General features: G+C 33.8%; 1 protein-coding gene across 3 annotated transcripts in view; it reads left to right on the forward strand.

Annotated features, from left to right (window-relative positions):
* gpm6ab (glycoprotein M6Ab) overlaps positions 1–12,622 on the forward strand; it is a 64,735-nt gene extending 52,113 nt beyond the window's left edge. For 2 of the 3 annotated variants that reach the window (XM_058385567.1, XM_058385566.1), the window contains 3 exons: positions 520–596; positions 1,449–1,514; positions 8,393–12,622. In XM_058385567.1, the coding sequence (XP_058241550.1) occupies positions 520–596; positions 1,449–1,514; positions 8,393–8,545 (296 nt within the window). In that variant the 3' untranslated portion in view covers positions 8,546–12,622. The other variant, XM_058385568.1, reaches the window with a different exon arrangement.
* Positions 12,623–14,729: the final 2,107 nt, after the last annotated feature.

Here is a 14,729-nt window from a genome sequence, read left to right on the forward strand (position 1 = left end):
TTTTCACCTGATATGAGGTTTTCAGGTTCTGATTGGGTGTCTGTTGCATAGTGACAAGCCGTAACGTTCTAACACTGAACACATTCAGCGCCACGATGTGGAGTTAACAGTGTAAACACTGCCGTGATGATCCTGCTCCAGAGCAGAGCTTCATAACCCCAGAGTTTCTACATTACACACCTGAAACCTTCCTCTTCCCCAGGGGTAACTGTGGGGTTTAGAGCAAAAAGAACCCGGGGTTTAGATCAGTGTAAAAAACTCTTATATGTTTGTCAGTGCCTTGCACTGGAAAATATGAATCTGTGATACACATATCCAGCTACTGCTCTACTATCAGACCTGCTGTTATAGAAAATAAATCAACATCTACCGACCAATCAGAATCCAGAATTCAACCCATCCACTGTAGTTCTCCTTGCACTTGATTTGAGTTGTGATTTGAACCTCAACACACGTAAACAGTGAGAGTTTTACCAAATCAGAAAATGTATTTATTTTCATCTCTGGATTTTCTTTCAGGAATTATACCCTCTACTGAAGACAAGAAGATCTGCACCAGCCAGGATAACTTCAGCAAGATGTGTGCTTCTAATGAGGTCTGTAGCATCTGTCTGTGAGCGTCTGTAGCGTTCGGGCTTGGATAATGACAGAGGTTTCTAGAACTGTGCTTAGAAAACAGTTATATTAATTCTAATGATAAAAAAACAATGAACAACAGTTTTGAGTGGTGAGTGGAATTTAGCATACGGCTAATTAATAATCAGATACTTAATTGAGTTGTTTTAACGCGCAAATGAAAAAGTCTGTTTGTCTGTAGATTAGATAGGGTTAGGGTTAGAATTAATAGATTAAACACATGATAACAGAGAATGTCGGTTGTGTCTGCTTTCTTGCTGTAAACAGTTAGCTAGCTAAATTGAGCTGAAAGGAGCTAGCTAATGAGATCTCCATCATAGTTGGTTTGTTTTAGCTACGATTAGCTAATGGAATTAGGTTAATTAGGTACGATTAGGTTAATATACTTAACATGGTTTATCTCAACCGGAAAAATTTTGTATAAATATTTACCTAAAGCTAAATTCAGCTCTTGAGTGATTTATAAAGTCAATACAGTGATTTATAAAGTCAATAAAGTCACACTTTATTGATGTGTACCTCTATATAATCTTAGTGACAAACTTCTCAGCTCATGTATCTACGAGTTAAACTGTTTACGGGTTAAATCCATAATTACAAGCGGGAAATTCCGAGTTTCCAAGAGTGTCAGTAAGACATCATGGTGGAGTTCAAAATTTATCAACAGCCTCTGACCAATCAGAATCGAGGATTTTGCTGGAAGGCTGAATTTTTTTTTTATTTAACAAATTGAGATACTTTTTGTCTTGAGATTCTGAGTTTGTTTTCTGGATGTTTCTCTCTCTCTCTCTCTTTTTTGTTTTCTGCTCCAGCTGGATCTGACGTTCCACTTGTTTGTCTGTGCTCTGGCGGGGGCAGGAGCGGCCGTCATCGCCATGGTGAGCCTGTTTATTACTCAACCTCTCTCTCTTAGTCTCTCTCTCTCTCTCTCTTAGTCTCTCTCTCTCTCTCTCTCTCTTTATCACACTTCATCACTCATTCACTACTGCTCTATCTTTCTCTGGTCAGTACGTCACTGTAAATCTCACTATATCTTCCTCTCTCATTCTCTCTCTCTTTCTTTCTCTCTCTCTTTCTATCTCTCTGCTTCTATCTTTCCTCTCTCTCATTGTCTCTCTCTCTCTCTTTCTATCTTTCTGTTTCTATCTTTCCTGTCTCTCTCTCTCACACCTTTCTTTCTATCTTTCTGTTTCTAGCTTTCCTCTCTCTGTCTATCTATCTCTGTCTCTTTATCACACTTCATCACTTGTTCACTACTGCTCTTTCTTACTCTGTACAGTCTATCACGGTAAATGTCATTGCATCTCTCTCTCTCTCTCTCTCTCTCTCTCTCACTTTCTCTATATCTGTCTCTCTGTCCTTGTCTCTCTCTTTCTTTTTATCACCCTTCATCACTCTTTCACTACTGCTCTGTGTAACTCTGTTCAGTTTATCACTGTAAATCTCATTACATCTCTCTCTCTCTCTCTCTCTCTCTCTCTCTCTCTCACTCATACTATCCCTCTCACTGTTTCTTGTTTAATCTCTTTATTGTTGAGGCAGTTCACTTCTCTCCTTTTACAGGAGGGGGTTAGTAGTAAACGTGTTAGCGATCCCATGGGGAAGTAGTTGAATGGAAATAAATAATGATATGGAACATCATAATAATAATGAAATAAAAAAGTCAGGATCATTTTTCAAGCTCAGAATCTGTACACACTTTGACAGGTTTGTAGATTACAATAAAACAAAATTATACATGAAGCAACTGGAGCGTGTTTAAACACAGTTATAATTTTAAGTAATAATTTTTTAATATAAAAATAAATAAATAAATCTTTTCAGTATTTTTTTGTTGGAGGATTTTCATGTCTTTCTCTGGTAATTGAATTAATGCAGCCAGTTTTCCATCAGATAATTATTTAATAATAATGCTCTGAGTTTAATGTCCAGTGTAGTGATTAATCCCCTCCTCCTCCTCCTTCTCCTCCTCCTCCTCCTTCTCTTCCTCCTCCTCCTCCTCCTCCTCCTCCTCCTCCTTCTCCTTCTCCTCCTCCTCCTCCTCCTCCTCCTTCTCCTCCTCCTCCATCTCTCTACACATCTGTTTTTATATTTATGTTCTGTTTCTTCCCATCTTTCTCCATTTGTCTGTTTTCTTCCTGTCTTTCTTTTATATATTGTCTCTATCTTTCTCTCTCTCTCTCTCTCTCTCTCTCTCTCTCTCGCTCTCTCTCTCTCTCTCTCTCTCTCTCTGTCTTGCTTGTCTCTTTATTTTTGCCTCTCTCTCTTTCTCTCTCTCTGTCTTCTCTCTCTCTGTGTGTGTGTATCTGTCTCTCTCTGTTTAACTCTGACTATTTCTGTCACGCTGTATCCTTCTCTCTCTCTCTCTCTCTCTCTCTCTCTCTCTCTCTCTCTTTCTTCTTTGACTTTCTTTCTCTCAACATCTGCCTCTTTCTCTTATTTTATCTTTATGACTTTCTTTCATCAGACTTGTGTGTCTTTTCTGTATAGTGTGTGAATAGTGTGTGATGGTCAGTGGTCATGATTATTGCCTTGTAATAAGAGAGAGAGAGAGAGAGAGAGAGAGAGAAAAGAGTGATGCCGCTGTTTGAAGGAGGCTTTAGGGAGATATGTATAATACATTTATATCATTGATTAGTTACTATTAAAAAGATATTAGAGCTATAAATCATTTAACTATGTGCATGTGCAACGTGAATCAGTGATAGTTGTGGAAGACTTGTGGATTAATGAGAGACCGGGTTGCCAGATTGGACTGAAGATTTCCGGCCCAGCTACATCTTAAACCCCGCCCATTTCAAAAAATACCAGCCCCAAAATGCATTCTGTGGTAACTAATACAGTAACAAACAGAAAACCCAAAACAAATTAGTTAGTGCAAAGGGCACTATTAACACACACACACACACACACACGCACATGCACACACACACACACACACACACACACACGCACACACACACACACACACACACACTACGTTAGCTACCTGTATACGTTTTATTTAATTATCAAACACGACATCAGAATTTTTGTAGCAGAATAATAGCGTATAAACACGCTTACCTTTTTATAGCGACTTAATGCAGAGAATCTACAGAGAACTGAAAACGTCTCTTTTTCTATTCTTTACTGTAAGACTTTCTATATTTCCCTCACTTTGGCATGATGATGATAAAAAACACTTACAGCTTTGTTAATAACTTTGTGATATTGGCTTAACGAGTACAACGATTACAACAACCCGTTAATCAAGATCGAAGCCTGATTGGACTCTCCTCAACCTTATTGGCTAAAAACTCAATCATATAATTATAAAGTCAACATTACATATTATACTTTATTGTAAAGTTTGTTTGAATGGAAAATTTAATAAAATATCATGTTTATAGTCCAAAATAAAAACCCGCCAGTCTGCACAAATTTTATCAACCCGCCCATTGCATTTTTTCCTGGTTAGATGTGACCAATAGGAGCCCGATTGGACAGGAAACCACCCAATCTGGCAACAGTGATGGGAGAGTGAAAAAGGGGAATAAATACAGAAAGGAGAAAATGCAGGAGACAAAATCAAAAAATTCTGTGTATTGAGTTTATCTATATCTTAGGAAAACACACTGTTGTAGGGATTTACACACAACTTTCGTAGTGTCGTAGTGTCGTAGTGGGCCACAGAGAAAACAGAGAGAAAGACAACAGAGAGGGAGAAAGTCAAAGTGGGATAGAGGGAGAACAGAAAGAGGGAGGGTGGAGGTATAGAGAAAGAGAGAGCGGAAGAGATAAAGTGAAGGAGTGAGGAAGAGAGAAAACAGTGAGGAGAATAGAGTGAAAATAGAAAGGAGAGGAATAAAGAGAGAGAGAGAGAGAGAGAGTAAGAAGGATAGAGAGAAAACAGCGAGAAGGAGAACAAAGAGAGAAGGAGTGGGAGAAATGAGGTGTAGAGAAGAGATAGAGGGAGAGATAAAGTGAGAGAAGGAGAGAGAAAACAATGAGAGAGGGAGGCATACAGTGAGTGAGAGAGGAGAATAGAGTGAAAATAGAAAGAAGGAGAATAGAGAGAGAGAGAGAGAGAGACAGTAAAAAAAAGGCTAGAGAGAAAACAGCGAGAGGGAGAACAAAGAGAGGGAGTGGGAGAAAAGAGGTGTAGAGAAGAGAGAGAGAAACAGGGTGACGGAGAAAGAGTAAGAGGAATGCTCTGCATTGAAAATGCATGGGGCGCTGTTGCCATGGAAACAGAGGAGAGAAGAAGAGAAGAGGAGAGAGGAATGTAAAAAAAAAAAAAAAAGAAAGGTGTGTGTGTGTGTGTGAGAGAGAGAGAGAGAGAGAGAGAGAGAGGAAGCATCTTATTAAAAAACAGCCGCTCCCCTGTGTGAGATATAAATGGTGTGTGTGTGTGTGTGTGTGTGTGTGTGTGGTGTATGTGTGCTTGCACAAGTGTGTGCATAAGCATGTGTAGATATTTGTGTATGAGCTTTTATAGGTATACAAGAGTATAAACACACACACACACACACACACACACAGACACACACACACACTCACACACACACACCCACACTCACACAGACACACACACACACACACTACAGTTGTACTCGTTAGGTTTATTATATAATTACATCACCTCAGCACTGCGTCCCGCGCCGAGCCGAAAGATTTACAGTGAGAACACGCCACCTGGTGGCTGAAGGTCTGAGTCTCGGCATGAGAAGTCTCATTTTATTTTATTATTACTGTAGAATTTATTGATGTGTGTTACTGTTACAAAACAAACAAACAGGACATTTATATACGTTTCAAATTTCAATCCTCAAACTCAAAATCCAAGTAATGCGAATATTAGCCAAATAAACTGTGTTAACATTTTTGAAAAAATATTTTCTAAGAACTGTGTTAAAGTCTTAGCTACTTAAATGTCTTGTAAAAATGTTTCTCTTTTTATTTATTAAAAATCCATATTTTCCAAATATTATAATGTAATTTTATAAATAATAATTTTAATATTATCTAATAATCCAATATTTTTGTTATGTTTTTATGGCTTTATGGCTTTTTCTTTTATTTCATTTTATGATTTATTTTTTATTTTTTTATTTTGTTTGTTTTGTTTTTCGATTAACAAACAATAAATTTCCCCAAAAAACTTTGTTTTTTAAATAAAAGGAAATATTATAAAGGTGCAACTAAGAGACCTGTTGTTTTAATTAAATATAATAATTTTCTTAATAATTTTTAGTATTGGTTTACATTCAGGATATTTTCATTTCTTTTTTAGTTTAGCTTTAAAAAAATGAAAACCTTTTCACAAAACTGTATAAACAAACAAGCCAATAAATAAATAAATAGATCAATAACCTCAATAATTGAAAAAAAACCCAAAACCAAACAAACTAGTAAATAAAGAAATTGATAAAAAGAAAGAAATGCTTACTATTTTTACATTTCTTTTATTACCACTATTTTTATGAAAATTAATTCAGTAATTTAAAAAAAATAAAATAAAACCAATATTATTTTAGACAGATATCAAAATAATAAATACATTATTATTAGAACATTAAAATACTCTAATAGATTAACATATGTTAAATGAAATATATAATTTTTATTCATTAATTAAGATTATTTTTGTTAATATTTTTAATATTAATTTTTATAGTGATGTCATTGATGTATTTATTTATGTATGTAAAGAATACAGCAAAGTAATCTTATAGATATGCTCTGACTTTTATTATTTAATTTCTTCTTATTTTTTTAAATGATCGTCATCTCTCGTCATCTCTCTCTCTGTCCTGTGTGTCTGTGTGATGTCATTGGTCATGTGACAGATGGCGTCCAGCTCTGTCCTCGTGCGTAATTACGTCACACTGGTTACTCAGAGCCTGGGGAGATACTGCACACGATTCTGAAGCCCCGCCCACTCCGCAGTCCTTTGCCTCACACACACTCGCTCCGGGATGTCGACTCCGTCGGCCATGACACGCAGACACGGAAACCACCCCAAATCCTAACGACATCCCCTTAATTACCTTAATTTAAAAAAAAAAATCCCCCAGGTTCCTATTTCCACTTCCTGTATCCGGTGTAGTGACGTGGTGGTCCACCTGCTGAGCCGGTTCCACTGGAGAACCCAGTTCCAGTAATGTTTAATGACTGCTGTCAAAACACAACTCATTTAAAGCAAGCTAGCATCATCTAATGGAATGCTAGCTGTAGCGTGGAGACGTCTGGGGATGCAAAATAGAATCCAAATTAGATCATTGCATATCAGGTTCAGACTTATATTAAAATATCACATTGTTGCCTTAAGAACTTCAGATCGTCGTAGCGGATTCAGTGGCGTTGTTTCATATCACTGAATCAAAAACAAGAATCAGTATCATCAAATATATCATAAAACAACAGACTCAGTAGTATCATCAAATATTGTGTCAAAATGCATCAGATTCAGGAGTATGATTAAATATCATTTTTAATGCAACAGATTCAGTAGTTTCATTATATCATACTGCAGCAGATTCAGTAGTGTTATCAAATAGTGTGTCATTTTGCAGCAAATTCAGTAGTGTCATTAAATATGGTTTCAAAATGCACTGGATTCAGCAGTATCATCAAATATCATTTTGAAATGCACCAGATTCAGTAGTGTTATTAAACATTGTATCACATTGCAGCAGATTCAGTAGTATCATTAAATATCCTAATGCATCAAGATTCAGTAGTATCATCAAATATTGTTTCTTAATGCAACATATTCAGTAGCTTCATTATATCATATTGCACCATATTCAGTCGTGTTATCAAATATTGTATTATTTTGCAGCAAATTCAGTACCATTATTAAATATATCATAAAGCAGAAGATTCAGTAGTATCATCAAATATTGTTTCAAAATGCACCAGATTCAGTAGTGTTATTAAATGTTGTATCACACTGCAGCAGATTCAGTAGTATCATTAAATATCCTAATGCAACAGATTCAGTAGTTTCATCAAATACCATAATATAGCAGATTCAGTAGTTTCATCAAATATCTTAATATAGCAGATTCAGTAGTATCATCAAATATTTTAACTTTTTGCAACACTTTCAGTAGTATCATTAAATATCATACAGCATCAGATTCAGTAGTTTCATCAAATGTCCTTTCAATGTCTAAAGAATTGTAGTCTTATCGCATCATACTGGGTTCAGCACTATTGTCTGATATCAAATCGTTGCACTGAAAATCCGAATTGAAACTTGACCAAATTGATCGTGTCATCGCAGATTCAGTACTACGGTCTAATATCAACTCATTGCCTTAGGAATCGAAAATGTACTGTACCGTATGGTAGCAGACTCAGTAGTGTATCAGTATCATATCAGATTGCTGACTAGTAAAGAACATGACTGCCTTCAGTATCTATGACGTCATGCTGGATCAGTCGACGGGGCGAGGGGAACCACCACGATCTCCAGTGTGAGGAATCCTTCAGAACTTAACCCTTAAGAACTTACACTCCGTTCTGGAGATAATCAGTAACTGGCCTGTTGTTGTGATGGTAACCGAAGTGGTTTAAAAACTACAGAGCTAAACATTTCCCTTCCCCGTGTCCTTCCCACGTCCGTCGCGTTCCTGCATCCTGAAGTGTTTGTTCTTATAACAATCTAAACTTTTTCTTCCATTTTTTTTACATTTATGAGTGCAGTAACCTCCCTGCGTTGCGTACTAACCCCGTGTCTGTGGCCGGCGCGGCTCTGTTGATGCAGGTGCACTACCTGATGGTCCTGGCGGCGAACTGGGCCTACGTGAAGGACGCGTGCCGCATGCAGAAGTATGAAGACATCAAGAGCAAGGAGGAACAGGAGCTACACGATATCCACTCCACCCGCTCCAAAGAGCGCCTCAATGCCTACACATAAACACACACACTTATACACACCTATACACACACACACACACACACACACATGATCCTAAGCATGTCCTTTCCCTTCCCTGAACCACACACACACATATAAGCACACATGTAAACTCATGTAATGAATTTGACTGGTTAGAGGATCAGCGTCAGGATGAACTTACACACACACACACACACACACACACAATTTTTATTTCGCTTTTGAATGTTTCCATGATTTTTTTTCTCTTTTTTGTTGTTGTTTTGATGGCTCTTATTCGTTAAAGTTGCGTCAAAAACGTCTGTTCATTTGTGACGCAGCATCGAAATGAGCCGTGATTTAAGTTTTCAGCTGAACACAAGCTCCACCCACATCCACCTTATTTACATGTTATATGCATACGACACGCCCAGATTTGCCTTCATTTACATGTCATTTGCTTGAAACACGCCCTCCCTTTTACCGTGGTCTTGCTGTCTAAATTGTGGACAAAAAAAAAAAAAAATTAAAAGAACAATATTTAATAAATAATAATAACCCCAATTTACATCATGTAGTTTAGGGTGATAATTATTTGGAAAATATTTTTATTAATAAAAAAAAATATATGATGGATAATTTTTAACTCCAAATCAAGTATTTTTTAAAGTTGATTAATTATCATGCTCAAATTTACACGCTCTCTGATTATATGCGAAAGATACTCCAAAGATTGTTTTGAACGTAAGCAACTTTGACGAATAAGAGCCATTCGTCTTAAAAAACATGGATATCACACGCCAACAACACGTCAAACTACTTTTTTTTTTATACTTATGGAGTTTTTAATGATCCAGATCTGTTTTCAGAGGAAAGGGGATTATGATGTCATGTCTGAAAATATCAGAAAATTAGCCGCAATGCTAGCTACACTACTATTTATACTCCTTCCAGTATAAATAAAACACGTTTTTAACCTTAGCCTAAAAATGAAGTTTATTCAAAAAACAGAAAAGCTAGCTGCCTAAGAATGCTAACATCTAGCTACTGAATGTTACATTAGGCTATACGGTGCTGTCGACGTTTACGCAATAAACTCTTCGATATTTCTCAGAAAGGGTTTATATCTAACTAAATAAAGCACATGTGCGTTAAACGTGTGGATCCGTGTGCTGTTTAGGTTTTCCGGAGAACTAGCACAGCTAGCAGAACGGCTAGTTTAGCAATACGACTCCTGGACATAATCGCAGTCCTTTTAATCCTGAAAAACAGATTGCGTAAATAAACTCTGATATTTTTTTACGACATTTACCTTACTCACGTACGGCTTTACTCACCGTCCTCCATCGTAGAACTTTAAACTAGGCCCTTGTTTTTTTTTGGTTTTTTTTAATCATCCAAAGCTAAAATGTGACCAAACTTGTACGATTTCACAGATTCTTTTCCAGCAAATTCCATCGGTTCAGAAAGCCGAATAAACCTTAAAAATTACTTTTTAGACAAAGTATAATTTGTATCTTAGTCTGAAGAAGCTGTGACACTGGTGCTTCACCTCAAACCATTTGTAAAAGCTATAAAGTGTGTATTTACTAAAAAAAAAAAATAGAAAGATTCTGGATAATAGAAAAACAAAATGGCAGGGAAAGTAAAATGCTCACTTTTCTGATTTGGCGAATTGTTCGGATTTTGTTTTCCAGCACATTCTCTAAAGCCACAAAGACCTTAAAATGATTTTTTATCGCTCAAGTGTAGCTTTTTATTGTACGTAAAGTATTTCCTGATGCTATTTGACACTGGTGCTTCGTCTCAGGCTGTTCGTAAAGCTGAAACAATTTTCTGAGCAAAGAAATCCAGAGAGGAGATTCACTATGATTATTATTATTATTATTATTATTATTATTATTATTATTATTATGAAACAATTGGCAAGTCATTACATTGAGACAAAAATTAATCTCTTTTAACTGATTTAAAAAAAAGATTTTAAACAATTTTCTAAAATAGCACAAATATTTTTAATGAATCCATGTTACAAAAATATATTAATTATAAATAATGATTTAATAATTGATTTTGGAATTATTGGTCTGAGCTATGTCTTAATTTTAAATTTAATTCGATTAATTAATTTAAAAAATGTAAATTGGACATATATAAATTATTAAAAATATAAATAAATAAAAATGATTGAATTCATTAAAACAACAACAAAATAAAACAATAATAATAATAATAATAATAATAATAATAATAATAATAATAATAATAATGACTAGTATCTCTGAGCTTCGTTCGAATTGTGTGAGTAAAATTAAATTAGAAATAAAAGCGAGATCCTCGGACTGATCGAGCGCCTGGTTTAGATTATTTGCCTTGGAGAGATTCTGTAAATTCTTCTCTCATCCATCACAAGCCATAATCTCACTGACATCTACTGCTTTTCCTTTCTTTTCTTTTCTTTTCTTTTCTTTTCTTTTCTTTTCTTTTCTTTTCTTTTCTTTTCTTTTCTTTCAGCTTTAACTTTTTATTAAACACTTCACCGCACGATTAAAAGAACTGGAAGGTCGCTCCTCTGCACTGTATATATTCATTATATATCTCTCTCGATCGTCTGTCTCCACCTTCTTCCCTTTCATGTGAAAAAGAGTTTTAGAAACTCGCTGATGTTTTGGGGAACAACCTGAAGATCACTGTCCAGGGACTGTATCAGGGACAAAAAGAACAAAAGAATTCAAGAATTAAATAATAATTTTAAAAAACTGTTGTAGTTTTGGATCAGAATGAATTGGAAAAGTACTGCCAACATCCTGAAACAAAGTAAAAAAAAAGTTTTCTGAAAATAATGGGGCACTATAATTACTTTAGTATTATTATTTTTATTATTATTATTTTTTTTTTAGTTTATTTTTTGTTTGTAGAAAACACAATGGTATGTTTACTGCAGAAACTTTTCACGAAATTAAACCAGAATCTTAATAAAAAACAAAATTATAGCCTTATGTTCATTTCATTTCCAGCCTTATATTAATTTTATTTTATTTTATTTTATTTTATTAGGATTTTTTTTTTGCACTCCATCCTTGGTCAGTTCAGTGCCCTGTTTCTTTCTGTACATTGTTTATATTTAATCCATTTAATTTTTGTTTTATTTTAATTTTTATTTGCATATTGTGTTTATCTTTTATTTTATTTTATTTTATTTTTTTTATTTATTTTTATTTTTTTGCTCCATACTTGTTTAACTCAGTTCCCAGTTCCTTCCTATACACCTTGTTTATTTTTAATCCATTTGATATTATTTAATGCTTCAATCTTTAAAGATCTGGACCAAAACTCTTTCGGCTGGATTTAGTCGCCTCTAACTGCCCCGAGCGTCTCCTGATTCTGGTCCTGACACCGTCCTCTTTTTATCTTCTTGCCCATCTTCAGTTTTTTTTATTGTCTTCATCGTAAGTGCATATTTGGATTGAGTGTCGACTCGCTGTACAGTTCAACCTCCAGCATTGGTTTTTACAACACCTAACTGAACAAAAATAAACAAATAAACAAATAAAATCATTGTATTAGCTAAAGAGCGTGAGTCTAGTTGTTGTTTGTGGCATGGTTATAAAATAGTTTTTAACCGACTACAAAAAAAAAAACAAAAAAACAAAAACACAAATAAATGAGACAAAGGTTTATTTTCATTTTTACACTGACTGTCTTGCAGATTTCCTCTTCTTCTTCTTCCTCTTCTTCTTCCTCTAGTGTGCAGTATTCGAGTAGCTAATGGAGCAGTATTAAAGGATAAATATAATACTTGGTTGTAGTGTTTGAGTTTCGTCCTAGTTTGAAGCAGAAAAAAATAAAAACTATATACAATATTCAGCCATCTCTCTCTCTCTCTCTCTCTCTCTCTCTCTCTCTCTCTCTCTCTCTCTCATATCAGTCTTTTGTACTTTCACTAAGAATGCTTTGTAGTTGGCTGTAAATTTAATCCGTTTTTGTACATACATGTGCCAACAGCTTGACAGTGGCTTTTTCCCCCTCTTCTTTTCTTTTCTTCATTTTTTTTTGAACTGTAGAATTAAACCTGCTTGCAGAAATAAAGACACTTGTGTACTTGTTAATAAAGAATTCTGCGTCTGCTTTTTGTTATTTCATTATGAATCTTGAGTCTTTTCTACCGACTGCAGAAACTTTTCACAAAATCGAATCAGAATCGCAATAAAAAACAAAATTAAGATTCAAGATTCAATTATATATAATTATATATAATTCATTATATAAAAGAAAACAAAAAAACAAATACAAATACAGCCTTATGTTTATTTTATTTTAATATAATTTAATTTTATTTTTTTATGATTTATTTTGTTTTATTTATTTTTTTGCACTCCATAGACGGTCAGTTCGGTGCCGTGTTTCCTTCTGTACATCTTGTTTAATATTTAATCCATTCGATTTTATGTTACTTCATTATGAATCTTGAGTCTTGTGGAAAAGGAGAGTAGAGAGCTTTAGCTTTTCAGTCTGATGTAGTAGAGCTCAGGCTAGAATTCAGAAAGAGGGGAAAAAAATGAATAGAGATCGAGAAATAAAGAGGAGGAAAAATAAATGTGAGAAATGGGGAAAAAAATCACAAGGTTACTGAGAAAGGGCTGAGAATTTCAGATACCGGCCTGCTAAATACTAATCAGCATTTGAATCAATTAAGCTAGCTAAAAAATTATGAAGCTTAAGTGGCTTAAAATGATGAGAAAATACAGATATATTTATAATATAAAAAGAAATAAACAAATAAGTAAAGTGATAAACACGTTATTATTATTATTATTATTATTATTATTATTATTATTATTATTATGGTGTTGGTGCTAAAAATAATAATAATAATAATAATAATAATAATAATAATAATAATAATAATAATAATTGTACTTTATTGTTGTTGTCATTTTATGTGTTTAATAATAATAATAATAATAATAATAATAATAATAATAATAATAATAATAATAATAATAATAATTGTACTTTATTGTTGTTGTCATTTTATGTGTTTAATAATAATAATAATAATAATAATAATAATAATAATAATAATAATAATAATACAGGTCAGTGTCCCAAGTGAGGTTCAGATCACAAGTAAACATCATTCAGTATAAAAGTATTTATTTTTCAGTGTATTTGACGTTAAATTGGTGTGATGTGATGTCATGAGGAAAAATGATTCAAAAGTCAGGATCCAGAGTGAAGATCAGATCACAGGAGATTCCACAAAACATTAAGAAGAGCCATGATATAAAGAACAAAGACTAGGAAATGGAAATTAAATGGAGAAAAAATAAATAAATAAAAAAATAAAAAATAAAAAATAAAAATCACCAGTTGAACAGTTCCATCTTGTGGAGAAAATGTGTAAATAAATAAATAAATAAATAAATAAATAAATAAATAAATGTATTTAATACTTAAAAAATAATAAAAAATAAATGCACTGGTGCAACTAAAGAAATGCTTAAAAATTCTGAATAATCAATCCTTTTAAATCAATGTATTAAATTATGATTCCTTTTTTAATCTATTAAAAAGTAGCTCGAAATGCTTTATGTTTAAAAATAAAAATAATAAAAAGTACAGCAGAGTGCAGTTCCGAAAAAGAATGAAATAAAACAAACAGAAGTAAACAAGCAGCAACTGAGTAAACATTTCTGAGTAAAGTGTTAATGAAGTACATCCTGAATCCTTACAGAACACAGTGTTCACATAAACAACACTCTAAAGTCACATGGGGGGGGGGTGTTGGTGTTACCTCACAATCATATTCCACTGAAAGGAATGTCATGGAAAAGGGAATATTTATTTATTTATTTATTTATTTATTTATTCATTTATTTCTTTATTTATTTATTCATTGGCTTGTTTGTTGGCTTGGCTTACCTACATCTTTCTTTCTTTCTTTCTTTCTTTCTTTCTTTCTTTCTTTCTTTCTTTCTCTCTTTCTTTCTTTATATCTTTCTCTCTCTCTCTCTCTCTCTCTCTCTCTCTCTCTCTCTCTCTTATCTGTTTTTTTTCTTTCTTTCTTTCTTTCTTTCTTTCTTTCTTTCTTTCTTTCTTTCTTTCTTCCTCCCTTTCTTTCTTTCTTTCTTTCTTTCTTTCTTTCTTTCTTTCTTTCTTTCTTTCTTTCTTTCTTTCTTTCTCTCTCTCTCTCTCTCTCTCTCTCTTATCTGTTTCTTTT

The sequence above is a fragment of the Hemibagrus wyckioides genome, linkage group LG03 (assembly GCF_019097595.1).
Source record: "Hemibagrus wyckioides isolate EC202008001 linkage group LG03, SWU_Hwy_1.0, whole genome shotgun sequence".
Lineage (NCBI taxonomy): Eukaryota > Metazoa > Chordata > Actinopteri > Siluriformes > Bagridae > Hemibagrus > Hemibagrus wyckioides.